General features: G+C 48.2%; 2 protein-coding genes across 2 annotated transcripts in view; both read right to left on the bottom strand.

The window, feature by feature from the left end:
* The window catches only part of IFFO2 (intermediate filament family orphan 2), a 41,665-nt gene extending 24,929 nt beyond the window's left edge, over window positions 1-16,736 (bottom strand). Inside the window, exon 1 of the mRNA XM_064497114.1 lies at window positions 15,835-16,736. Coding sequence (XP_064353184.1) covers window positions 15,835-16,682 — 848 coding nt within the window. The 5' untranslated portion in view covers window positions 16,683-16,736. The remainder of the gene's footprint in view (window positions 1-15,834) is intronic.
* Window positions 16,737-19,586: 2,850 nt separating this feature from the next.
* Window positions 19,587-25,516, bottom strand: part of UBR4 (ubiquitin protein ligase E3 component n-recognin 4) — a 78,756-nt gene continuing 72,826 nt past the window's right edge. The window contains exons 104-106 of the mRNA XM_026112484.2: window positions 22,226-22,316; window positions 21,475-21,637; window positions 19,587-20,672 (exon numbers count right to left, since the gene is read on the bottom strand). Coding sequence (XP_025968269.2) covers window positions 20,608-20,672; window positions 21,475-21,637; window positions 22,226-22,316 — 319 coding nt within the window. The 3' untranslated portion in view covers window positions 19,587-20,607. The remainder of the gene's footprint in view (window positions 20,673-21,474; window positions 21,638-22,225; window positions 22,317-25,516) is intronic.

Here is a 25,516-nt window from a genome sequence, read left to right as displayed (position 1 = left end):
ACACAGCCCAGACCTGCGTATCACTGACCGGCCTATTCTACAGCCAAAAATCATTGTAAATATGATTTAAACATGATGGCCAGGAATACAGCCTCCTGAAATGAACCCGACCAGTTAACGTAGCTCTAGACCCAACAGCATCTTTACATTTCTGCATAGCTGATCTGCTGCTCCGGTCAGGGTCAGGCATATGGAAAGCATAACCGCTTTGGAGGAAAGGAGCTTTTACCCTTCACGGAGCGAAACCACAAAAGGCCCCCGTCTCTTCAATGTTTATTTATGAAGTATCCATACTCTAGAAACAGATGATAATTAAAAGCATGTTTTACCACTCGTGTTCTCCATACCTTAAACCATTGGCTTGCTCATAGGAATACAACTATTTTCCGCTGCAAACAGAAGAGATTTCCGGCAAGTTATAAACTGGTCTGGCTGATAAGATATCGCCAGACTGCGAGCACCAGGAACAAGGATTACCATGTAATCCGTGATACGATAACTAACGCATAAGGTAAACGAAACACTTCTTTCTGTATCCTCCTACGTTTGCCAGCGAGACAAGACAGCTTTACAGATTCGCAGCCAACCTGTCCTACCAACAGCAACACGAAACGCAGGAACGCTACGATCAAGCCGCAGGTACCTCTCGGCACGAAGCAGCAGGTAGCGACGGCCTGCGGTGAAGCGTTGCAGGCTGAATTAACGCTGGCTCTATTCCACTCCGCACGAGCAACGTGAATTCATTTTTTACTCACGTCAAAACCTTCAGGAGGGTGTTCACAACCCCTGAGCAAATACACTCCTCTTAAGCATGTACAAACAAATCTGCAACGGGGATCTATCGCGCTTTTTGGACAGCTGAAACGTGGGGGGGGTTTCACTAGGTATAAGAGACCCCAGGGAAGGGGAGAGGGAGTTTGTTCAGTAACATGAGAGAGCAGGGATTGCCTGCCTTCCTCCTCCAAGAAGCTTAGCAGGAACTATAGTTAGCCCTTTTCAGCTTCTAACAAAAGAGCCTTGTGAAAAAGCAACTCGGGGAAGTGCAAGGCCTACAAGTTTGGCCTGTGGGCTTGCTTTATTTGGGGGAGGAGAAGGGGGGGGAAGTTCAGCGTTTAATCTGTGCAATAAAGGAAAAGAAGGCAAGGGAGCAAGGTGAGGATAAAACTGCCAAGGGTAAAAAATAAAACATCAATAGCTCGAGATCAGGCAAAGACTTAGGGAGTGGGGATGTGGAATACATACAAAGAGGAGCCACTCAAAAGTCTTCATCTAACAAGTTCCCGCTGCAAAAGGGGAGAGTTATGATGGACTGAAAACCTCCAGTTGCTGAGATCAGTCCTTAGCCTCATTTAGAGAGCCTTACAGCTATCAACAACATTCATATCGTTGACATACGAGTTGTAAAACTCTTATTAAATTAGCTAGGATATTAGCCTGTACCAAGCTGCTCTTTGCCACCAAGGCAGGCAGCTACTATTCCCTATTCTGACGGGATACCCCATTTCTACAACGAGCTCGCAGGCCTACTGACTGCTGGGGAGCGGGACCTTCTAGTGCCACGTCTCTGCGTGTCCAAGAAACCTTGCAGCAACATTTTCGTCTGAAAGGCAAAAGTCAGACAGTTTACTGTGCAAGTCAGCTTTGAATCCAGGAATATGATGCAGCCCACACAAGGCATAAGAAGTATGATTAGGTCTAACTACCAAATATCTGATAATACTTATACCAAAACACCCAGTCCACACGGATCAATATAGCATGACACTTTTGGCAAGATGAGAATCAGAGCACTGTATTTTGGCTTTTTTTTTTTTTTAAGCTTAGCTAAGCAGAGTGAAGTCATCTTTGTAAATATTTTATTGTAGCATATGTAGCTATTATATAAGCATTCCTTGGTCAATACTCAAATTCTCAGTTCTCTTCCTACTGTAACAGTAACGCCCAGGATATTTTCCCCCTTTTGTTCATCTAGCCACTTATTCATATATGTATATTTTATATATAAGTGTATATATATATATATATATATACACACACACACACACACACACACACACACACCTTCATAAGACAACTCCAAGCACAGCTGATAAAACATCCAAGGCAAAGAACATTTCTCCAAAACTGTTATAACTGGAGAAAAAAAAAAGTAATTATTCTGACTCATTTTGAAACAGGTAACCATTTTGGTAATCCGAAAAGCACAAGATTACAATACCGTGCACAGCCGCTCGCTACAAGTTAATTACCAAATACTGAATTCCCATGCAAGGAAACCTCTCTCAAACATACTAGCTTCATGCATCAAAGACAGCTGATCACCTATAAATACATTTTACAACTCTGCCCATCCACAAGCTGCAATTTGATGGTATTTACTATGTTGAACATTCAGGGGGTTTGTCCTAACACTTTGGCACTGGCATTTATCGACAATGCACTTAATTAACATACAGAAGTAGTCCGCTACAAGTGTTAACGGGAGAGGATTGTCGGATTGAGGTCTCCCATGCTACAAAGGTCAGGCAAAACGAGCTTGCCGAGGCCCCGGGCAGACAAAGGGCAAGCTGCGCGGCCAGCCCGGGCTGGGGAATACGGCGTGCCGTTATCGCCACGTCCCAGTAATGCCACGCGATTCCTCCTGACAGCTCATCTCCATCGTTACCGAAAGAAATACAGGCTGGAGTTTAACAGGACGGAGCTAGAAAACCAGCCCGCGCGCTCTTAAGCGACTTGGAAGCGAGGATGTTTACAAGGGAGGCACCAAGAATATTTTGATGCTCAGTTTCAGGAACGAAACTGCACAATGGAAAGGGGTTATTATAACTGACTCATGGTATAACCACCGAAAAAGCCATCCGCTGTTTAGAGAAACTTCAAGATTGCTTCATGCTCCGAACTTAATCAAATGTATTCAAATAGCAGAAGATAGGCACCAGCATGCCCGTCCCAGAATCTGAAGCCTTGCTGGCAGAAAAAAAGAAAATACACACGCCATCAAAAGCACAATTTATCAACGGCCTTACTCCAGGCCTTCAGTGCATTTTAACAGGTCCTTTCTCAAGATGTAAAAAGACTAGCACTAATATTTCAGAATAAATTAGTATCGATTGTGAACTGCACACTTCGTAGAGTTAAGGCAAATTTTTAGAACAAATAGGACTTTTTGCAGCCCATCATTAAGGATGATTTTCAGCGCCTATCAATGTTAAAATTTAACTAGTGACCTATACTTGACATACCGTGCTTTAGAAAGCAGGAAGGTCCCATCCTGTTTCCCTTTCCCCTAGGGCACTGACTCCAAACTCTTAACCCTTTAAGACCTGAACTTTAGCTCTTGAAGTCCTTAAGCCTCCCAAGACACTGAGGTACAGACTCACACTTCTGGAAATACATTCCCTTTGTCTCAAAGGAGACAACGGCAGTTAAATCAAACTCTATTGGCACTAAACAGCAAATACTTCGAGATCTGTAGAAAGTCTGCACAAATAAAGCGACACATCAAGATCACAAGACTCCTCTGCACGGGGTCCGAGCTCTGCAAGGAATAGCAGTGCATCAGAATATACGTTACTACCTTCCAGCAGGGCAAGCAAGTGACTTCTGTGAAGACGTAAAAACATTTAAAATACATTAATAGCAACATTAACATCAGAGGAGTGATATAAAATACCAGTTATTCATTCTAACAAGCTGGTTAAAGTCTTACCAGCACAGATGGCCACATCACACTTTTACACGACTTGCTTATGAAGCCAAGCGCCCCAAGACCTCCACATCATCCCAGTTAAATCCAGTATATGAGACTTCAGCCAATTTTCAAGTTTCTCCCTCTAGCGTTTTATCGGCACAAGAATCCACATCTTGCACAAGATAGCTCCCTCCTCTTCCCTCACCAATCTTCCTTTTATCCCCAGTTCTCATCCCTGCTTTCTTTTTTTTTTTTTTATCCTCAAGGATGCAGGAGACACTTGAAGAGCTGATAAAACCATTAGTATGGAGGAGAGCCTTTCGGGGAGCAGAAGATAGGAAGAAAAAGAAAGGAAATAAAGCACACAATAGGACCAATTTGAAGCTACTCAGTCCAAAACACTTATTATCACAGAGAAGCATCATTCGATTTAGTTCTGGCCATTGTAGCAACATTAGGAAGGTGTCACAGACGCGTGCTCTAATATACCGTCGCAATTTTAAAAATACATTTGCGTTTTTATGGTACTCGGGACATTTCACTTGTAATTCCTCACCTCCTACTGCTGCTAAGGACTTTTAGCAACACGCAGACACCTTGCCAAAAGTCTGGCAGCCGAGGAGACAAGCAGTTACAGAAGAGATTTAAAGCCATAATAAGTTCTAACGCTAAGCTGTCGGAAAGTACAGGCAAACTTCTGTGGCATGAATTTCCTCTCTATTTTCTATAAACACCTAAAGAAAGTCTTCTTGAATGTCACCTCGGAGGCTGCCAAGTTAAAATAGCACATTATCTCAGCTGATGCACATGACTACAGGGCAGGCTGTTAAACCACGGTTCTAAGAAGTCTTCTAGCATGGCTCTAACTACGGGAAATTTTCCCATGTAGGGTGAGGATTATTTCTTTTTAGAACTGCCTTATGACTTCATGGCCATGTTACTAAGAGGAAAACCTCGATGGTTTGACTGCTGCATTTACAACTCAGGTCTCCTGCTCTCTAGAAGGAGGCAGGGATTTTCTGGCACTGTTACGCTCGTCGTCCATCTGTGGGCTTAAAGTTGAGTTCCATCAAGTGGATCCCCAGCTAGATGCTCCTGAAGATGTATTTTCGCAGTAAGCCGGCATGAAGTCCAATAGTCCTCTGGAGAGCGAATTAAAGCTCCACCTGCCTCAGTTCCATAGTCAACAGCTGAAAGAATCCTGTTAAACTGGAAGCCTTCCTAGAGGATCGCCTTCAGGAATATGTCAGACTAAACAGCACATGCGTTGCACTTGGCTAGCTGGTGACCTTAAAAGAAAAGTCACCACCATCAGAGATGGTGACTCATTCAATATCTGCTGCAATCTACTAAAACACAAAGTTCACCATCATTTCAGACATAAATACCTTCTCTGCTTCCAATGTTCCCATCCGTTTTGAGAAAATATCGATGCATTTCTGTTAAGAAATACAGAACTAACATAAAACTAGTTAAACGTAACTGCTCGAACGTAACCCATTCTGAATTCCGGACACGGATGTTTTAACACCTTCTTTGGTAACAGGCCTTCACTTGAGTCTTACCGAGTCCATGAGTCAACTCTTCCGGCGCAAGCCTTCCCTTTCACTAGCCACGCTGAAACCGCCCTGCTGTTATCACCTTGGACTAACTCCGAGAGGTGCGAGCTCCGATACCAGACTGCGATTACTCTTCTGCGGAAAGGAGCCAGAGATACCGCTGGAATGCGATACCACAGCGTTCGCGTCCAGCGCTGTAATTTTACGGCCCGAGACGCCAAGAGTAGTTGTAACTTGCAGCTAGAGAGCTCCCTGCTTTGTTTACCTTTTCTTCAGCTTTATCTCCCCTCCCTCCTCGTCCACATCCGTCAGGAACCAGCCTCAAAGCCAAGAGCCAGAAATCTCTCTTAATCTCTGCCCCAACACTGAACGGCTTTACCAAAGCTACTAAAGATTAAGAGGACTATTTTTTAAAAGAGATAATGCTTATCAACTTTCAGGAGTGAGGAAGGCAGCCGAGATACATAGCCAGCATGTAGCAGAGTCTCCACTAGTGTTCTTCTGCATCTGTTTTTATCTTATCTATATTCTAAGAATCGGGTTATCTTTACAAAGACAAAATATATTTAAGTGTAGTTTCTCCATTCAGTATCAGGATTCTAAAAACCAGAAGTATTAACAGATGGTAGGAAATCAACTGCTCTTCAGAGACTCATATGAAACATGAAGAAACACACAGTTTAAGCTGCTTTAACCACTTCTAATACAACAGGCCGATCAATATAGTTCAGTATTCCTAGTTAATTATGGTGACTAGTTGTTACATAAGTACAGTTAAGCCAGGGTACTATGCCTTTAGGTGGAAGTGAATCAAGAAAGAAGACAGCTAGCCAAAAGATGACATAAAACTCAAAATGAGGCATTTTTTTAATATTTGTACAAACGCAGATGAGTCTAAGTCACATGTGAATAACTTCCTTTTGCTCTTTTGGTCGTGCACATTCCCGGTAATACAACTTTTTAGTACTTGAATTCACAAATGAACAATGAAAAAAGAAACCCCGAGAGATACGAAGGTATGCAACGCAATACCACTAGAGAAACCGGTCACAGCTTTAGCAAAGGCTCGTCTCATTCAATCACAGTGGACCTACCGCTGTAGAGGAAGTAGCTATGGTTTCATCAGCCAAATCCGATTTTAAGGCAGAAGAAACAATACAAACCACAGGGTCCAGAAAGTCATCTCATTCTCAAAATCTCCACCCTAACCACACGGGTGAAAGTGAAGCTCTATCAACCTTTGTAGGACATCCAACCAGGAGAGAAGGTGGAAGTGACCTTGTCCAGCTGTGGTTCCTCACCAAACACCTAGCAGACCTAGTGGCTGTTGTCATAGATGTGCTACAAAAAATAAATGCTTGAACTGCCTGTGCAAAACTAACCCAGTTTATTACTCAAGTTATTGAAAATAGCTACATAGTTATGAGTGAGATATTAACTGGAGGCAACAGCAACCTTGTGCTACTTGCTGGGGGGGGTGTCAGGGAAAACAGCACATTCGAAGAGTTCCAGTCCAAACTTGGTTTTAATGCAAAAGGCCAGCCAAAAGGAGCGGAGTGACTGAGCCGGTGACCTCATTCCCCTGCCTTCAGACTAGCAGGCAATTACACAAGAACTAGGCTATGAGTCACGTGCCCAAACGCCACCGAAATCAAAGCCCACTCAAACAGCCACGCTAGCGCAGCACGGGGAATAAATCCCCGTGCAACAGCCCGGAGCCACATCTCATCGTGGATTTTAGAGGAGGGAGATCAAACAGTAATTAGTGCTTGCTGGAATAACATAAAAGGCTGTATAGTCGATAAATCGGAGGGCATCCTTATCAGAGCTGCAAAGCGGCTCTGCTTCGGCATATCGGCACCTAGCTCATGGCACCGACAGCAGCATGGCCTACCTCTGCGTGACCATAAAGCTCCCATAAAATAAGAAGTGGAGGAGACAGTAAACTCCATGAAGCCATTGAAACTTAAGAGCGAAGAGCCTGACTACTCCACACATACACAAACAGAAGGCCCTAGTGCCCAAATGGAAGAGAAGCCACGAAGGGAAACGCTTTTATTTGCGCATCCAACGCATGCTACTCTCCGGAGCTCGCTATTCTTCGGTGACAGTTAGGCAGGACAAAATGAGCTCACTTGGGTCCCGCAAAAATTCCTGAAAGGACCAAATTCTAAGCAAGTGGGACTCTATTCCCAGGGTCACTTTGTCCATTTTAACCAGAAAAGCCGATCTCCCACCGACAACCAGGAGTTCAACGCGCTGGCTGAGAATACAGATTAGCAGAAAAAACGTTTTCCCGGGCAATGAAAGCATTCTTCAGCGCTTCGTGCTCCTTTTTCTCCCTTTCTTTAAGCAAGTGTTTCTTCGAATTGCGGGGATGAAAGGAACAGTCAAACATGTGACTTTGCTGCGGTCACTTGGGAAAAAATTCAGTAGAGTTAGGAACAGAGTGCCCAGATTGCCAACACTACTAAATGGCCACGGCTCTATTCAAAAGGTTAGACAGGCAAATAAGAAGATTTAGTGGTTTTATATACCTGTGAGGGGGAATTTTCTTGCAGTGGTTTAAGTGACAACAGCTATCTGAACTCTTGAGATATTCCAAGTACAACCCAACATTAACGAATGAGGCCATTTTGCAGAATTATGGAAAAATCACATCACCACCTACTATTTTTATTAACTAGATTTCACTTGTCAGGCTTTGACTTCTTTGATTGAAAAGCCACGAACTTGCAAAATCTAAAGTCTGTTCTTCCTATCATATGATTTTTTTTTTCTTTAAAAAAAAAGAAGTGACACCAATCTGTTTTCCTCCTCAGAGGCAGGCAGCCAAATTTTACCTACAAGAATCCAGAGACAGGAATGCATTTTCCATTGAAACCACCGATTTGGAATACACACTGAGCCAGGATCCTTTTGGTCTCTCACTCCAGCATCAGTCCCTGGATGGACTGAAGACATCCCCTGTATTTAAGGGTAAAGGGGGATCCAATACAATTATACCTCCTCATTTCTTTCAACATCTGGATTCTCTGTGTTACAGAGCCATCATGAAAATCTGTTATAAATTAACACGTTTGCAAGCTCGCATGAAGAAGGCTAAGTTAATCCTTCCCTGTATTTTTACATCAAATGTACAATAATGAGCTGGAAAAAAAAAAATAGATTAACAATCACATCCAGTCCCTCCTGGCTGGCACTCCTCTTGCTAAGGCAGGGTCTGTAAGCTGTAATGTCTCTCAACCAGTGTTAATCTTTGCTTATATAAAAATAAGTTTGTGATGCAGCGGCACACCTGCCTACTGATAACAGTCATTTTGCAATAAGCAACTTAATCTTAAATTTATCTGTTTGCAAAAGCTTTGTAGTTTTGATTCAGATCTGTGAAGCAATTTAGTTTGGGGAAACCCAAATATTTGGCTTGCCTATAGCATCACGGGATTTATGAAGTTATATGGAATTCAGGTTCAGATTGTAATGCCAAGTTTTGCTTTCAACTATATTTTTGTGCAAATTCAGAGTAAACCCACCGAAATTAGCATCTGATTGAGGATTAAACTGGGAACCCCCTTACAAACAGTAGCAACGCAAGCCATCCATTAGACCATACGCATCTAAAACCCTTCCCTTAAGCAAGGCACGTCGGAGGTTTCCAGGACAGAACCCGCCAGCAAAGGGAGAAGGGAAGGTTTATTCAGCAAGAACAAGTTCTCAGGATTAACGGTGGGCTTATTTTTGAAGCCCCCGTACCGAAAACTTGAAACGGGACTGTCCCCCGTGACAGACGTGACTAGTTGCGGTCGTGAAATCTACTTGGAAGAAGATTCAAATTAAGTCTTTCGGGCAAAGCTGGATACAGCCAGTCCAGCAGAACGCTTCCAAATGGACTCCAGTAAATACCAGTCACGTGTAGATGAGCTAGAGGGTGGAAACGCTTAAACAATAGGCTCAAGAAAAGCATCCTCTGTCATTCAATTCCACGCGGTAACGATGCCACCGGCCTGCGCTCCGTGCCGTTAACGAGCACAGGCATCGTTAATGGGCACACAGCACCATTCTCTCCCGACTCCCTTGCTTTTGAAGCAGATCCAGAGGCAGAATCGCTGCAGTGTTTTGCACCCGGAGCAACGCCGCTCGCAGCAAAGAGAGCCAGAAAGGAAAATTCCCACACGTTTTTAGTCGTACAAACGCTAACAATCTCATTTTTGAAAGTCACTTGAAATCAAGCAGCTTCCCAATCCCGTCACAGTGAAAACACAAGCCTCCCGGTTACAGCTTGCTGCTGCAGTCCTGGAAGGAGTCACCGAATCATTCCACGTTTTCAGAAACAGCCAGCACAACCTGTGCAATCCACGTAACACGCGAGCAGGCGCTGGTATCTCACCTCATCTTTTCTCGTGTCTACTTTGAAGTAGAAAGATCTGAGGAGGTGCTATTCTAGACGAGCCGAGAGCCAGGGGTTATGAAACAGCATACACACCACTTAGTCCCTTCGCATAAAACACAAATCCCACCCTCCTAAATTACTCCTTCACTCCCAGCAAGCACAGGCATCTCTGGGTCACGAGCTCCCTCTGTTCACCCCAATCCCAAACAAAGCATTTTAACGGGATAATGGTTTAAATTCAATAATCTATCAACACATCCAAGCTATCGCTGTACTACAATGACGTTACGCTTGCTTTCTGCTCTATGCATGTTTTAGAGTACAGATGTGTTCCTTGATTTTATATAGATGTGTTCCTTGATTTTATATACTTTAATTTACCTGGTGGGAGGGGTTATGCATAGGAATTGAAGGGGAAAAAACCATTATCAGGATACTGCCAGCATATCAAAGGAGCCCAAGAGCACTCACACAAAATGAGAGTGAGTGAAACGGAGAAAAGGGAATTCCCTATGCAAGACTAGGCATTTGGTGGGGTAGAGCAAAAAAGTTTGAAAGCTGATTTAAAAGCACAGCCTCGAAGCGTCTGGCTTACCTGTGCCTTGTTCGCTAAGCCAAATCCTCCTGGTTCTGCTTATTAGCGCAAATTAGTTCAGGGGTCTGGGAGCTAGATAATCTGTTATTACGGACTAGAGACCAGGCTGCAGAAGAGCTTCAGCTAAATGAAGCAGTGTACAAATACACACTGTTAGGCTTTTAACATTTTTTCCCACACCCAACCAGCAAGAAATGTCTTCTCTTCCTGGACAAACCTACGCACACAAAATCCTTCCCTCCAGTTAAGTGTAGGCTGGACATAGACATGAGGATGGAGACTTAAACCACAAAGAGCTGAAAGAACATCATGCTGGGAATATTCTCAGCAACGTTAAAAAAAGGAAAAGAAAACTTGCAGAAAATAACGTGCAGGAAGCCAGCAGAAGACCTGGCAGAGCATCACCACGAAAGCTTAACCACAAGCGAGCAGCTGTTGAGCTGCACGCGGGTCCAGGCCTTTCTTCAGCTACAACCCAAGCTGCACGGCTGCAACAAAAGCCTGCGATGACATGAGGAAGAGCTAGAAATAACTTGTTTCTAGGTTTGTTTTCCCCTCAGCCTTAAATTGCAAGGATCTTCAGGGATTACTTAGGTTTAAGATCAGAGGTATTTGGGGGATTTTGTTCCCCTCCCACAGACCTACTCAGGTCTTAAGCTCTGTTTTGGAAGTCTGCTTTTTTGTCTTCTGAAAATCCACGGCTTCCCTCCATGAGTCACAGCAGGAATCAAAAGGTATATTCAAGCCATACACACAAAGTCTCGCGGTTCTTTGGCGGCAGAGGAAGCTGTTCTTTGAAGAACACGGCACAGATCCCAGCCCCTGTTTCTCCGAAACTCTAACCACAACGCGAGGGGGGATTTTCCACCCCATCGTAGCCAATTTAGCTGGTCCGTGAATTCATTATTTCAATCAAAACTTAGAATTAGCAGCTAAGTAAAGATAAAGTTCAGAATAAACAGTTACCTCGTGTAATTTGGAAAAGAATTCCAAATCTGGCTTAGCATCTCTGCCCTCTCCGGTTGCTCCCATTACAGGGCAGGTTAAGCAAGGCACACACAGAGTTTTATCTGCTTAAACATTTAACTAAGTACAGCTCCAATCCCACTTGAGTCTGTGGAGCACTATTAAAAAGAAGGATCAAAGGGAAACGGGCTCCACTCTTTCCAAAAGTTTTCCTACTTTACTGCAGTCCAGAAATCCCAGCTTTTACTTATATCAAGACCAAAAAAAGAGTCAAAGATTTTTTAAGAGTGCTCCAGATAGTATCCTACAGCATGAAAGCACATCTTTGAATTTCATTAAAGAAACAGAGGTGGCATGATTTAAGGAAAAATGTGTCTAACACCTAAATAGGAGTTATTCTCCAAGTGCTTAATTTTCACAGCTCCAAGGAGTTCAGCCCTCCAACTATAAAGATTGCTTTTTTATTATACAGCCAAGTTTTTTCCACATTAGACAATTTTATTCATGCTTCACAAAGAAACTACCAGTCCTACCAGTGCAAGTAAATCTCTGCTCAACGCTGAATATCAAGTTTCAGGAGAGCAAGCGTCTAACATCAGACCTTGCATCTTAAGAGGGGTATCCAGAATCTCCGATATCAGGATGCGTGACTGCTTTGGAAAGGGGAATACTACATAAGCTCAGTGAAAAGCCACAGTGAAACATAACTACCCCTTTAAAACCTAAAAAGGAGAAACAGCAGAATTAAAAATATATGACTGTACACAGAGAACGCATTATTACCAACTCTGTAACCAATTGAAACGTGGACAGCAGTCTAGCACGCTGATTACATTCCCCTACGCGCGTAAAAAAATTGTTTTTTAGTGGGTCTGTGTGTAACATTTGCATCTTGTTACCACTGATATTTTAGCTTTAAACGTTTTCAGACATTCCTCCAGGGTTTGTCTTAAGCACCTTTTTATTAAGTTCCCTTCCTTAAAAAAGGAGACCCAGTTAGTTTTGACGCGCGTCGCCTCGGACAATGACAATCTTTGTCCTTCCCAGCTGCAGCAAATTTAAGGTAATCTCTTTTTCAAGTGGACTTGATTAATCTTCCAAATGAAATAGCATCCCGAGGTAAAACAATTATTTCCAGTTCAGCCGTTAGCAGCAGTTAAGACCCTGCTGGAAGAGACGGCTAACATCTGGCAGCATCTGGACCAATTAAGAATAATTTCGACACCATCACGCACCGACCCAGGCGAGGGCTCGCACCGGAGCTCGCTCCAGACGGAGCATCAGGCTTCCTGCAGCGACAGGGAGGGAGGCGGGAGAGCCCCGCGCGGCCGCCGAGGGTTTTCACCAAGTCGGCAGGCTCCGGCTGGCCGCACGCAGCAGCGTTTCGGCTGTCGTAGCACACGGCGACGCGCCGGCATCTTCAAGGCAGCTCCCTGGGCAAGGTGGGAGCTGGCAGGCGAGAAACGCGGCCGCTACCCGCCTGGGCCGGGCGCTGCTGGCTGCCTGCGGCGCGGATTTGCACGTGCGCGGACACCTTCCTCCTCCCGCGGCCGAGGAGGTCTAAAATTTGGGAGCCCCTTTAGGACAAACACGCTGCCCAAGGAGGGATGGATCCAGCGTGACAACGCCGATCCTCTCAGATGCCACAGCCGTGCGATCCCACCGTGGAGGTGGCAGAGCACGACGCGCGGTTTCTGTCCTTCCAGGAGAAAAAGAAATTCGCTTGGGGGCAATCCCAATCACAACATCCCAATCTGACTTTTACCTACATTTTAACAAAACTGTCACCGAAAGACTACAAAAGTAATTTTCATTACTCTGGCTGCAAAGAACGCGGACAACTTTTCCCTGTTTTGTTAACAAAAAAAGCTAATTCCAGATAAAAGCTACAAAAGCATTTAGAATCGGATCTATTACCTGAACCTCTTCTAAATGTTAGCATAGGTTGGAAAAAATAGGAAAAGAAGAAAAATATTAAGTTCATTTTTCCTATGAGGCGCTCCTCCAGTCGCTAACTGCAGCAGCTGGAACCATAACCCACATCGTAAAATCATCATCCATCACTACAAGTATAACTGTGATGTCTTAATCATATGGTTAAGTAGGAAAAAGATGTGAGTTTATATACTATTTTTGTAAAATAGCATGATTTGGGGTGTTTTTGAAAAAGACTAAGTTTTGTTTAAAATAGTTGCTAGGCTCCTTAGGGAAACCCTTTCTCATTTGTACTTCAGACAAGCAAAATGTGCGTTGAATATGATCCAAGTCTGAGAAAAATGATTTGGGGGGACAGAACAAAGGAGCTGAACATACTTCCCTAACAGAGAAGCCATTTATAATTCCAAAAATTGCTTTAACCCAAGCAGAGTGTTTCACTGGACAGAATATCGGTGATGATCTTCAGCTATTAATTCCCAATACCATTTGACCACCTCATTTTTCAGCTCACAAGCACGATGTAAACAAGCCGGTGTCCTCAACACCACGGGGCACGTCACGAGCCACATGCTTGGCAAAGCGACCATCTGCCTAGTGTGTTGACACTGGTTTAGGAGAAAGCAGCAAGACGTCCCTACCTGGTTTAAGTGCTCTTACGCATCAAGTTGGCATCTTGCTGGTTGGGTTACGCAGCACGATCCTTTCGAGAAGGCTGCCTTGCTCTGCCAGGTCTCAAGTAAGACCCAAAGTACGTATTTACGTATACATAGGTACGAACACGCACAGAAGAAAGAGTCCCATCATCTCAAAAGCAAAACTCGAGGCCACGAATGAAAAAGCCCATCTCCCCCAGAAGAGCAGAACGTGCGATGAACCTCATCGGTGAAGGCCGCGGAAGAACGGAATAATCACGCCAGTTATTTAGTAACAGAAATACCATAAAAGACACGCCGCAAAGGTAACGCCAGCATGATACCTGCTGATTACACATTAACCAGGTTTTATTCCCAAGCATGAGGAGAAAAGCCTTTTCTAGGAAAAGGAAGGGTGTTGAGAACAAGCATTTGCAGTTGCCTACAAGAAGTCTCACCCCTTCTTCGCGATGAGTTTATTTGGTTTATACGATATCCATGACAATAGCTGTGCAAGCAGTTACAGACCAGTAAAGATGCTGGGGTAGAATTTGCTGTACGCAAGTAAGCGAAGGCCAGCCAGCATTAACCACGTACCAGCAGCAAAACCTGAACTCAGGCCACCCCTTAGTCACCTCTCAGGTCAGAGGAAAAGGGAATACCCATTAAAAAGTGTCACTAGCTTGTGGTGACAACTCGCACCCAACACACATCTTCACTACAACATCATCAACGCAATTCCCTTTCAAGTACCGCTACACCCATCGCCTTGGTACCAGCTACAAAAACACCGCCCTGGCGTGACTGTGCCTGCTGGAGAGGAAAACCCCTCCCTCGGATCCGGATTCAGGAGGTCGCCCGGTCACAGGACCGGGCTCGGAAAGCAGGGCATCCGAGCCTAACATGATGCACTGGAAGCAGAGAGTGAGCAAATAGGCCAGAAGAGATGACTCGCACGGCACACGCCTGCCGTGAAACTTCCCTAAACCACGTTAATCCGCAGGGGCAGCTAAAAGCCGAAGGCTGGCAGCATATAGAGAACACGCTGCAGTTTGGTGATGCTGGAGCGAAGAAATCCAGACGTGCTTCGTAGGCCGCGCAGCCGAGAAACGCCGGCTGCCTCCAAAAAGCAAAGGAAAAAAATATATATATACCTATATACACATATATATTGTTGTCTAGAAAAAAATAAACTAAGAAAGGAGCAACCGCACTCGAGGGGTGACCAAACGGGAGGACTGGGAGTGCCCCCGCAGCCCGGAGGCCCGGCAGCTCCCCCGACAATGCAGGAATTTCCCCGCAGAAGCCCAGCTCCCGGTTCCTCCCGTCCCCACCGTGGCTACGCCGAGCGGCCGGACGCAGCAAGCCGGAGGGAACGCCGTTGGTCGCTGGGGAAGGGACACCGCGTTAAAAAAAAAAAAAAACAAAACGGGGCTTCGCAATACGCTGAGGAACCCCTCGAGATTGCCGAGGTTTACGGAAGCTACCGTTATGGGGTTTTTTGGTTTGGGTTTTGTTTGTGGTCCTGTTTTTATTTGAAAAAAGGAAATAATTCACAGGAACCTCTTTGAACGCAAGCCTTCCCCTGCAGTATTTGCAACCCAAATATTGCAGCACTGAGCTAATTCAGGCGAGCTGGCACACCAGAGCGACCGCCGGAGCCATCGGCTCGGGGGGGGGGGGGGGGGGGGCCAGAAAAAACGAAGAACGAGCTAAATTTAGGAGCAACGCAATATTAACGGCGGATTAATTCTCTCCTGCTCAAACGGGGGGGGGTTTGGGGTGGGGTTTTTGGGGGTTTTGGTCAAGCGGACAACGCTGCTTTGCGGAGGATGAGGGGCCTGCGGCTGCCTGAAGCGGGGAGCCTCCGGGCATCGCGATGCCCCCCCCGGGGGGGCCATTTGGGAGCGGGGGGGGCAACCCACGATGCCGGTGGGTGCTGAGGGCATCTCTCCCCTCCTCAAAGCGGGGGGGAAACGCCGGTGGGGGCCTTCCCCCCCAGCAGGAGGGGGCTTCGCCCCGGGGGGGGGGAAACAGGGCCGGGGAGGGGGACACACACTCACTTCCTCTTGTACTCGTCGCGCTCGCGCTTCACTTTGGCCAGGACGTTGTAGAGAGCGCGGATCTCCGGCGTGATGGTGTCGATCTGCACGCCGACGCCGTCCGGGTGCACCCAGGAGACGCCGGGGCCCTGCAGCGTCTCCAGGCCGCCGCCGCCGGTGCGCCGCACCTGCGTGTAGCTCCAGATGGTGCCGGGCAGGCGGCTGTAGTGCTGCGGCGGCGAGAGGCCGCCGGCGGCGCCGGGCTGCGGCGGCACCGCGTCCGTCTGCACGGCCTGGTCGCGGGAGAAGGTCTTGTAGCGCAGGCGGCGGTCGCGCTCGCTCTGCTGCGCCGCCAGCTGCTTCTCCAGCAGCCGGTTGCGCCGCTCCAGCTCGTGCACCTTGGCCAGGAAGCAGCGGAACCGCACGTTGAGCCCCTTCAGCAGGTGGATGTTGGAGCCCAGGTCGTTGCGCAGCGCCGCCGTCACCGGCGGGCCCCCCGCCGCCGCCACCGCCGCCGCCGCCGCCGCTACCGCCGGGCCCCCGGGGCCGCCGCCGGGCCCCAGCGGGCAGGACGCCGCGCCGGGGGCCGCCGCGCCCGCCGAGAAGGCGCGCGCCATCTCGCCGAAGAGCAGCGAGTTCATCGCGCTGCGGGCGCCGGGCCCGGCCGCCCCCTCCCCGCGGCCGCCGAGGTGAGTGGGGGGGCGGGGGCCGGCCGGAAGTGGCGGTTTAACGGTCGGCGCGGCCGAGGCGAGGCGACCGTTGGGGACCCCAACGGCTGTCGGGGGTGGGGGGGGGGAGGGGGAAGGCGCCGCGCGCGCCGCCGCCGCCGCCTCGCGCTCCTGCGGCAGCCGCGGCTGCCACTGCCGCATCCGCCGCCGCTGCCCGGGCACTGAGCGGCCGCCGGCGCGGGGCGGGCCCGGCTCCGCCCCGCCGCGCCCCCGGCGCCGGCTACTGCGGGCGCCGCCGCCGCCAAGCCCCGCCCCTGGAGCCAAACCACGCCCCCTCCCCACTAAGCCACGCCCCTCACTGCGAAACCACGCTCCTTCATCGCTAAACCACGCCCCTCGCTGCGAAGCCACGGCCCCATCTCGAGGACGTTCCCCTCACCGCGAAGCCACGCCCCCGCTGCTAAGCCACGCCCCCGCGCCCAGGCCACGCCCCTGCGCCGGCGCGCCCGCAGCTCCACGTGGCCCCGCGGCGAGGCCGCTGCCTGCGCCCAAATTGCGAATAAATTCGGTGAAAATTACAAAAAAAGAAGAAACCTCCAAGCCCACTGCCTGGCCGGAGGTGCTGCCCGGCCCTGCCACCACTGCGGGCCAGCAGGAGCAGCCGGGGCTGCTTTGGGGGCTTCTTTGTTAGAACAGTTAATACCAAAGAAATAGTTTTAATAGCGAAAAAGCAGTTAAAATTCACCCTGTTGGTGCTTTTGACTCCCAGGGAAGCTATCCAACCGCTAAGATTAAATCAGAAAGGATGAAGCTCGGTGACAGTCCTCCTAACGCAGCATGCTGTTTCAGCACCAGTTAATATCAATATCATGCAACGAGCATCAGGGCTGTCATTAACTGTTTCCCGGTTTCCCCCGTGGTGTTGCCCCTCTGGGAAGGCGATGTCCTGGGCGGAGGCGCCTGATTAAGGAAAACGCCTTTACCGCCTCGCTCGCCAAGGTTGGGCAACGCGGCCCGGCCCCAGGGAGACGCCGCGCGCTTGGGGCGCTTTTCCCATCCGGAGAGTTTTTCCCATTGCCTTTTGCCCTTTCACCGGTTTCCCATTTCCCTGCACTGGTTCTTTGGGTTTCCAAAAGCTGCAGCGCTGAATTGGCCCCCCAATTCCTGCCCCATCCCTGAGGTTTTACCCCCCGGCTATCAGGTCAACCCATGCGATGGCTTATTAAACGCGTGGCTCTGGGATCATTTTGCCTTTGGGAGGACTTTTTGGTGCCCCCCAGACTTTGCAAACCAAGCTGGGCCGAGTGATGGAGTCAGCAGCATTCGAAGCCCAGAAAACCATTAATGCAACAGCCTATTTCAGTATATTTTCATCCCAAGTCTCTTTTGGAAGCCATTAACTGCGTCTTTTCGGTGTGCGGCAGCCCAAGGCGTACTCCAAGCGTCAGCAAATAGCGGGGATAACGGAGCGATGCCCCATGGGCCTGTGGCTCGTTGGGTGAGACCCGCTAACGACACCCAAACGCCCGCAGCCCCGCGCCGAGGGGAGGGAACCGTTCCCGACTTGGATCCCCGAGCCGGGTCTGCAGCGCCCGGTGCTGTGGCTTTGCGGCGTCAAATATTAGCAATAATTAAAGGATGCTAAACATTGTTGCTGCCTGTATTCATCAAAAAAAGAAATGAAAAGGGGTCTTTTAATCTTTTCTGCAGGCGTCTTGCGTTCGATGCCGCAGCGGCGTTAGGAGGTGGATTAAATCGAGCCGCCGGCCCAGCGCCCTTTGGAAACAGTAAGAAAAGGGGGAAAAAGCACCAAAAAAAGAAAAAAAGTACCCGAAAAATACCCCCAGGCTGCCCTGCCCTCGCCACGTGCTCCAGCTCGGCTCCGCGTGAGTCACTTAAGCCCTTAAAACGTCACCGGGGAAGGGAGAACGCGCCCCCGTTCAGCTTTCCGAAAGGAAGCTCCTGCTTTTTTTTTTCTTAAACACCAGCGGGAAACCCGGCCAAAATTGCTCAAGGCCGCCGGAGGGGCGGGAGAGCTCGGCGTCACCCGGCCGCCCGCCGGCGGGATTGGGAAAGGGGACGCTGCCGCCTCGCTTCGCCCCGCGAGGAGCGTTTCTGCCTCTCAGCCGGCAAAATCCGCGGCGTCGGAGACCCTGGAGAAGCAGCGGCTGCTGGGGGTTTCCTTCGATGCCACCCACCTAAAGCATCGCACGCGGTTGCAAAACCTCCCCGTGAGGTTTCAGCTGAAAATACTGCAAAAGATTTTCTGGTTTTGCCCTTCTCTAGGGCTTTTGGAGCTGCTGTTATTAGTCAATCTCCCCCCAAGCTGCACTTATTACGACTACCTCAGTTTCCCAAATACATGTCCGGACTTTTGCAAAACCCTCTGCAATCGCTTTGAGCGGTTTATTGCCAATTGGCCCTAGGGAAATCCATTTATAGGACTCTGGCCCCCTTTTAAGGCTTCCCCATGCTCATAAAATTATCAGGGAACAGATGATAATCGCGTCTGGCTCCAGGTAAGCTGAAGGATTCGCTGATACAATTGCACCGGCGGAGAAACAACACAACAAGGACTTTTTTTTTGCTGCTATAAACTTTACTAGCTTGTAACAGCCGAGGCCATTTTGGCTGAAGACCGGTGCCAGCATAAACAGGGTTATGCCAGGATTTGCATCAGCAAAAACTTGAGCTATGCTGATGGTACCGCGCTCAGGTTAACAGCTCTTGTTCGGGGGGTTGCTAAACTTTACACCGCAAAAGATATATGAAGAAATAGAAGAAAGGGATTATGATATTAAAGCATAAATATATGCCAGGGAATGGGGGAGAACAACGTAAACGGTGTGTAGTTGTGCATCCGCCCATAAACATGTTGCACAGAGGTGAAATCAGCACCCGCAGAGGGGAGGAAAAAGTACATTGTGCGCCTTCGCCCCTTTGCTAATCGCCGAATCATAATACGTGCTCAGCACTAACAGGAGGCATCAAATACGCTGCCCGGTTACTCAGCCGCTGAGATAATTATTATTTACAGCACTGCGTTGCGCACCGCGTTAGGGCTGCGTTAGGATTGCGGAAACTCAAGTTCAAACAGAGACGAGGAAGCCAGGGAAAGCTTTATTAGAGTCCAGCTTAACCGGCCGCCGGCCGGCTTACAGGACAGCAGAACCGATGGCGAAGTTACCAGCATGCACAACGCGCCGAGAAAAGGCGAGGCTGTATTCGAAGCAGGTCTGTGGCTTCGAGCTGGGGGATGCACGCCAAAATGCAAGCTTTTACTGTCGAAAGAGCAAGCGGCCAGCTCAGGGAGCACACGGCATCTCCTCTCCGTGCGTTTTGCCGAAGCCGAAAACGTTACTGGATAGAGGGAAAAAGAAATAGAGCTGCGAGCAGCATCCCGCAGCGAGTACGCTACCCGAGGCGATGAAATGCGTGCTTGCTTTGAAGACAGCCTCGGTGGGAATAAAGCCAGCACGGACACCGTGATGCGCAGGAAGCCGCCGAGCGCCAGGGCGGACGGCTGCAACGCTCCCCTTGCAAGCCGCGAGCCTCTCGGGCGCCCGTTCCCCGGGGGAAACCTGCTCTGTCGCGTACAGAGCCAGGAAACACGGTGCCGACCCGCTTTTCTTGCTCGCTACAAGTCCCGTTTGCTACGTGCTCCTTGTCGGCACTATGGACCAGAAAGAGCGGCTGCTCTCAGCCCTGAGAGAAGCAGCTCTGAAAGGAAAAATGAGAAAGAACCTGGCATTTAGGCTACTGCGTTGTTAAAATACTAGACAAACCCATCTTACCCATCGGTTTGATTTATTTAACTTCAAAGAGGTGCACACTAAAGCATTAAGAGTTTCTGGTTTGGATTCCTCTCTGTACAAGTTCTTTCAACCAGCTTGAATACACGAAGCTTTACAGTTAGAAGCACTGAAATACAGGATAAAACAAATCTAATTCCAAATCACTCCAAGGGAAAAAAAAACTGTAGAAAATAAAATTAAAAAAAAAAAAACAAAACAACAAACAAACTGCAGCACTCCTCAGGGAAGGGACAGACTTCACGGGGAGGAACACGACGGGATGGAAGGCAAGCTAGTGTAGTCCTCGCGCAACGCCTCTCCGTGCCGGCGGCTCAGGGGATGGAGTTCAACAGATCCTTGAGGAAGCTGTCGGGGTCGCTGATTTCTGATAAGAGGCCTTCAAACAAAAAGAGACAAAACGGACGCATTAGCTCCGCAGAGCAGTTTCCCCTGCCCACCTTAGGAATCTGCGCCGGGGCGTACGTTTCTTGAGTTAATAATGACAGCTGCAATGTTATTTTAGGTATGGACAAGACAAAGATAACCCCCCGCTGGACACATGCAGAAGGCACTGAAGTGTGTGTATGTTAAATCAATACGACACTTATCCTTGTGCAGCAGAACTGCTATAGGGACCCTGCTGGCAGCTCTACGTGTTGGACAGTGAGAGACTGGCCAGGGGCACCATTAACTCGTAGCAGAGGTAAGAGCTGCCTCTCTGCAGGTGAATTTTCAGCATCTCTCTGTTCTTGGGGATATCTAGGTATATTATAGGTATATTCCTATATAGAGGAATACCTATATATAGGTATACACATATTGTAGGAACTCCCACGGCACTGAACTGCGGTCTCCAGTACACAGGCACATCACAAATCTGTGTTCAAGCAGCCTTTAAATCACATATACCCCAAACGCTCAAGCTGTGGTGCAATTACGCATGTTTTGCAGAGCGGGCTGGGGGGGAACCGGACACCTGCAGCATCAGGCGAGAGAAATTTTCCTGTCTGGGGATGCTCAAGCAAGTCTGCCAACCGTTGTTGAAAGAGCTCAGGCAACAGCTCGAGCGCGGAGGTCTCCTCCTTCCTCTGGCTCACGCAAACAAAGTGCCGCGACGGCGCCTGGAATGCTGTTGTCTCAAGCTGCTGGCAGCCGCGAGTTACATAAGACAGCCTATAAAAGGCAAAGCGAACGCTTACCGGCCACATCCAAAAACTCAGCAAACGTTTCGACCGGCATGAACTCCTCCTGGAAGGTTTTCAGGGCCTTGTCTGCAGCTTCGTGTATTGGCATGTCGTTGTGTCGTATAAATTCAGCCAGAGAGTAGGACCAGCCCCCCTCTGTGTTGCTGGTAGGCACCTTCTGCGAGGGAGGACACGGGACCGGTTAGTGCAAATCGGCCCACAGAAATCGCCATTTGGGAGAACAGCTCCGAACCCGATGCCTTCTCCTTGAATTTCGGTTCCCTGCCTCTTGTAAACAAGCCACATAGAAAATTTACCTCCTATATGACTTCTTAATGTTTCTCCGTAGAGTACAAAAAAGGTCGCAGGCATTTTCTCATCCTAATTACTTAACCCTCTTTGGAAGCCATGAGCAAACATCTGGCGGTGACCCCACCTCCCCCTCGCCCAGCCGTTTCCCTGGTGCAGCACTGAACATCCTTGGTCGAGTGAACCAGGGATAGAAAAACAGGCGGAGAAGCGAGCACACGACGCGGGAGAAGTGCTGCGAGCTCGGAGAGCTGCTCAGCTCCTCAGATACCAAACTGCTCAGGGTACATAAGCACCAACTGACCCTTGCAGCCTTTCTGTCCAGATAAGCAGGTGAAATTTTAAGTTTACAAGACTTTGGAAGAAGGGTTTCAAACTCTGCCTTCTATTTAAAGCGCGTGTGCAGGGTTTTCAAGTTAGAAAGCTGCCGCAGATCAACTTCAATGGTTTTTCTTACCTTGAACATGTTGTAAATGAGATCTACTAGGGCCCAGAAGAGAAGGCCAGAGCGGTACGTTGCATATTCCTTCACTGTCTTATCTGCCAGCCTAGGAAGATAATGAAATCCATCTTGGAGTTAATCACTTTACCCTGCTTTGGCAACCCCTTGATGAATAGCGCGAAAGCTGAAATGGCCCCAAAGCCCATCGATAACGCACGGGGGCAGGTCCCCGACTGCCGAGGTGCCCCTAGCCCGTGAAACAAGCACTGGGAGCCCTGGATTTCTCTCCACCGGTTCCTACGGCTAGTAAACCTCTCTACAGGCTGTACCGAACATAACCAAGGCAGCTTAGCTGAGAAAATCTTAACTCACAGGATGGAAAATAAGCCCAGAGGGAAGGGGTCTGCTAAGACGACGTAGGAAGTCAACAGCAGAGCTGGAAAAAAGTAAGTGCATGGCCCCCACTCCTGTGCTCAGCGGTTTGAGTATAGCAGAGTCCTGAACCCTGCAGAAATGACCAACTCTAGGCTTCAAACACAGTTTATGTCAATGACAGAGAACAAATTTTTTGCTTCTAACTCGCAAAAATGTTTCTGAAAGACTCTGAGGGGAATATTTGGCCCTGGCCCCCCGAAACAGCTTTGAACAAATGGAGGAATTTTGATTTAATTCCTGCTTGATTATTCTATTGCCATGAAAGGACTTCTGCTTTTCAGAGTCCCCTGCCTAGCTGGAGAAATGCTATAAAAGGCGCAGAGCTGGTCCGGGCTACCAGCTCCTGCAATTTGCTGAAGTTTACAGGATTAATCATGGACAGGTTCTGGCAAGGTGGAGCCTCCTGCCAGCAAGTCTAATGGCTTAGGAATTTTCTTGCATGTGTTTCACAGGTACCTCTGGCTTCATCACATGCCGCCTCCTGTCCAGGACTCAAAGGCTTTGAAAAAAAGCCTTTTTTATATGCTGTATTTTTATAGAGAGCTATTCTGCTGCCATGGACACAAGCCAGCGAGACAAAAGGGTGTCAGCTAGCCATGGCCCAACTGCAGCCTGCCACAAGCTTGTGTTTTGTGAAACAAACGCTTTGCTGCTCTTATCCTAGGAGGCTGTCGGTGCGACGACATGATCTTCCCTTCCCTGAAAACAGACGGCTTGGTAGGTGGCAGTCTGCTCGGGCAGCAAGGCTTAATTATTGAAAGGAAAACCAATTAGTAAAGGTGACTAAATTTCCACGGGAAGAACAGCAACTCAGAGCAGGGCTAATTCTAGCCTCCCAAATTCTGCAAGACAGAATTTCTTTTCATGTGAATGGGTTGGAGCTAATTGGACTCTGTTCCTTTAATTGAAAACTGAAAGGCCCTCGTGGTTAAGTCAGGTCTATGTGGCTACCTTCTGGAACAGCTACATCACATCATAGCTGCCGCGTTTTCATTAATGTCAGTTGGTTCAGGCTCATCAGCCATGCATGGATTTCCAGCAAGAAAGTTAGACATTAACACTTGGGGAGTCTCACTGCTCTCATGAATATTTTAAAAAGGTCAGAGTCGGGAGCAAAGGAAAAAAAAAAAAATCAAAAGGACATCATCCCCTCAAACTCTGCCAAAAACCTACACTGCAAATTTTCTACAGGATTTTTCTAGGCAGAATTCTTGGGTCAATAATAATGAGTGGACAAGGGGTCACTTGACCCCTTTCTTTGGAATCTGTAAACAATATTTGAAGGAATTAAAAACAAAACAAAACAGTCGACCCCTCTCCATGCTGGTAGTTTCACTATTGGGTTTAAATACGAGATGTTCCTAAAACACGGTAGGTGCCGAGCACGTCTCACTTGGGTCTTGCACATAAACCGCGATCGCCGCAGCTCCTGGCAAGAGAAGGATGCCGGGCAGCCGAGAAAGCGCCTGGGCACAGGACAGGGCACGGCACCGCCTGCATCTTCATCAGCGAGGTTTGCAGGGGCTTTTTAGGGACATAAGTTGATCCTCAGCTGCTTCGAGATGCACTGATAGTTGCTATAGCAACTTCTCTCCAGCTTCTCCGGTAAAAGCAGTAGCGACTCCTTGTATCTTTTTAACCTTCAGTCCATGCCGTCCTGACATGCTCCGTATGGTCGTATTCCCAGATAACAGCCCTGCACGGTGTCTCATGCGGAAGGCTAATTTTCAGCTCTGTACGCAGGCATATTACTCCAACGCTACAGATGTTGCACTAGCTTCCCCTTCGGCTTAGCCTACAAATTCAAGGCGTTGGTACTTATCTGCAGAGCACTTCGCCGTCCATCTCCCTCCTCCTGCTTTACCGCAAGAGTAAATAAGCTAAGATCTTGGAAATAAGGATTCCCATATTTCTATTTCCGAAAGGCATTATTGGCGGAGGCTTTGTGCTCTCTTAGTCTACAGGGATTAAAGAAAGCCCTTGAATAAACCTTGACATAATTCTTGATGACTACTTCTGAGTGTTCTCCCCTGCAATCCCAGACATCGGATGGTTAGCTGGAAGTTTCTGGCTATGTCCGCTTTGACGTGCTTTTACTGCACACGTGCTTAGAGATAACTTGGGAAAGAAACATGATTTATTTCCTGAGGGTTTTCCGAAACACCGAACACCCACAGCAGGGACTTTCCTTCGCTAGCCTCTTTTTCAGGCCACGTGAAAGACGGCGTGCCCTTGCGTCTGAGAAAGCAGACCTCCTGGACAGCATCTCCTGCAATCGTTAAACCCGCTCGCTCAGAGGCAGCGGAAATGGGAGACGGGAGAGCAGACCAGGCTGCGCTTGAATGGCAGAAGCGACGCCGGAATCGATGCACTGCACCCCTTAAGGGCAAGGAAGCTCTTTCGCTTTTGATGCCTCTAATAGCATTGATGCATGCTGCGTTGTATGTTACTACAATGCAATGACTTTATCAAACACGTAATTATGTCATCAGAATAAGTATGCCCTTTAAGACGACTTAGAATAATAATGAACTCCTTCCTAATTATGACAGCTATTTAAAATCATCCTTTCAGAAACTGGAATTCCCCTTCCTTCTCTGGAAATATTTTCTTTTGTCAGGCAGGCACAGTCGTTTATTCTTGTGCTTCTCAAGTGCTTGACAGCTGCTATTGATTTTTCCTTTTTTTTTTTTCCCCAAAAGCAACAGCATTTGATTTCTGTTTCTATTTTTCTATTTAAGGAAGCTGTTGCACTGATCATAGACAGCAAAGAAACGGCTGCTTTAGTCAAGCCAAGCACAGAGCATGCTAATGGCTCTGGAAAAAAAATAAATAAAAGCACGACTGATGTCTTGATACATCCACTGCAAC

Source organism: Dromaius novaehollandiae, chromosome 24 (assembly GCF_036370855.1).
Source record: "Dromaius novaehollandiae isolate bDroNov1 chromosome 24, bDroNov1.hap1, whole genome shotgun sequence".
NCBI classification, from domain to species: Eukaryota; Metazoa; Chordata; class Aves; order Casuariiformes; family Dromaiidae; genus Dromaius; species Dromaius novaehollandiae.
Note: the sequence above shows the minus strand (reverse complement) of the source record. Positions and strands in the feature narration are given on the sequence as shown.